The sequence below is a fragment of the Seriola lalandi genome, unplaced genomic scaffold, assembly GCF_002814215.2.
Source record: "Seriola lalandi dorsalis isolate HSWRI2012SDOR001 ecotype SW California unplaced genomic scaffold, Sedor1 jcf7180002035469, whole genome shotgun sequence".
Taxonomy (NCBI): domain Eukaryota; kingdom Metazoa; phylum Chordata; class Actinopteri; order Carangiformes; family Carangidae; genus Seriola; species Seriola lalandi.
The window spans coordinates 1-1,824 of NW_019506045.1; the positions used below are offsets into that span (position 1 = coordinate 1).

Sequence of the window (1,824 nt, forward strand, 5' to 3'; positions counted from 1 at the left end):
CTGTTCCTCTTTATGGTTTGTGGCTTTTGCTCCTGAGGAAAACTCAAGGTGGACGGTCAAACATGATAAAGGTGAGGTAGCGTCTGTCCGAAGGATATCAGTTCTCCCGAAGGCCCGCCAGCTCGCAGCTCTTCTTCCACAGCTCGGCTTGGAGCTCAGAGTCGTAGGAAAGGTCGGCCGACCGCGTCTTCCGGCCGTTGTACACGTAACGGCCCCCCACTCCCTCCATCTCGGAGGCGACTGCGGCGTAGACGGTGGTGGATGCTCCCTCTGCCGGAGTCTGAGGAGGACAAACGTGAAGAAAAAGGACTTTACAACTCCGTACCTTAAAGAATGGTCGCTTTAATGAGTCATTTAAGTCAAAATGTACCCTGAACAGTGTCTTGGCCACCGGCTTCTTCATGGCCTGAGCAAGGCTCCACAGGTTGTCGTAAAGCGCCGTGTCCACCATCCCGGGATCCACGGCATTGACGGTCACAGGAAAGCCGCCGGCTGTCATCTGCTCTTGCAGGTGGTAGGTGAAGAGGACCAGAGCCAGTTTGCTCTGAGCGTAGGCGCCGTGAGAACTGTAGCAGGCCCTGACCGCGGAAGGGAAGTTAACTAATGTTTGTACGGAGGTGAAGCGAGTAACACGTTCTTACATGTTTTAACTAAATAGTGTTTGTGGAACTGCCTAGTGACGCTAAGAACAACCGGTTTAGAGTTTTCCTCGTACCTCCTGTTTAAGTCCTCCATGTCCACGACCCCTGCGTAGTGAGTGGCGGAGGACACGTTGACGATTCTGGAGCGGGAGCCTTGTCGTCCCGACCTCTTCAGGATGTCCAGCAGCGAGTTGGTGAGCAGGAAATGGCCCAGGTAGTTGAGAGCGAAATGGAACTCAAAGCCATCCACCGTCCGCATCTCGGGAACCATCATGGTCCCAGCTACAAGACAAAACCACAGACCCTTTGGCAAACGGCCGGACCCTTTTAAAAACATGTAACGCTACTGTGCCGCAGTAAAACGCGTTACCGTTGTTAACCAGGACGTGGAGGGGGAGGCCTCTAGCTCTGAACATCTCAACAAACTGTTGCACTGATTTCAGGGAGGTCAGGTCCATGAAGATGAACTCAACTGTGATAAAACAATAATGATAAAAAAAAAAAAGATCACAGATTAGACTCAGAATCACAGATTAGCGCACGTTTCACATAATCTGAAATGTGTATATATATATATATATATATATATATATATATATATATATATATAGTACCAAGGCATGTTATTAATGAGCCACTTTTCTAATGTCAAAACTCAAGCACCAGATTAAATCTATTAAACTTCATTGCAGTTATACTTATACTACTTATTCTTTCTTACTTGTTCTGGGAACTTTGATTGTCGTCCCATGTAAAGATGCTTATTCAGTCCAATTAGTGCCGTTTCTCTCACACCGGTTTGTTTCCTCCTGTCCACTAGGCACTAGAACCACGGCAACCGCCTCGCAAGCATCCGCTCATCGCCGTTTAACAATGAGAGATAAATAAAGCAATTGTATCCCGAATAATCCTGATTCCTGGTGGTTTGCGGCTCCACTCGGAACATTTTGATTCGCTACGCTTTACTCGCACACTTTACTCTGAATTTGAATTTCTTCCTATGAAGTCTGCTATATTTTTGTTTGACACTTGCCTTGACGGGGAACTTTTAAAGAACTTTGAAAATGTATCATCATTTTTGGAGGATCGCATCCGTTCCATAGTTAAAGACCGAGACGGACTCGGCCGAAGAAAGAGGGACCGGCGCACAACCGCCGTCGTACGATCGCATCATACTCGCGCG

At 47.7% G+C, this 1,824-nt stretch overlaps 1 protein-coding gene across 1 annotated transcript; it reads right to left on the reverse strand.

Annotated features, from left to right (window-relative positions):
- Position 1: 1 nt before the first annotated feature.
- LOC111647544 (polyprenol dehydrogenase-like) lies at positions 2-1,125 on the reverse strand. The gene is made up of 4 exons (XM_023397164.2): positions 1,012-1,125; positions 716-923; positions 371-578; positions 2-280 (listed from the first exon to the last, which is right to left on the reverse strand). The coding sequence occupies exons 1-4, from the start codon at positions 1,097-1,099 to the stop codon at positions 98-100; spliced, it is 687 nt and encodes a 228-aa protein (XP_023252932.2). The 5' UTR covers positions 1,100-1,125; the 3' UTR covers positions 2-97.
- Positions 1,126-1,824: the final 699 nt, after the last annotated feature.

Coding starts and splice junctions, on each gene's coding strand:
- LOC111647544 (XM_023397164.2), bottom strand. CDS start 1,099: ATGGACCTGACCTCCCTGAAATCAGTGCAACAGTTTGTTGAGATGTTC. Junction 924..1,011: donor CCACGTCCTGGTTAACAACG/GTAACGCGTTTT, acceptor TTTGTCTTGTAG/CTGGGACCATGATGGTTCCC. Junction 579..715: donor ATGGAGGACTTAAACAGGAG/GTACGAGGAAAA, acceptor TTCCGCGGTCAG/GGCCTGCTACAGTTCTCACG.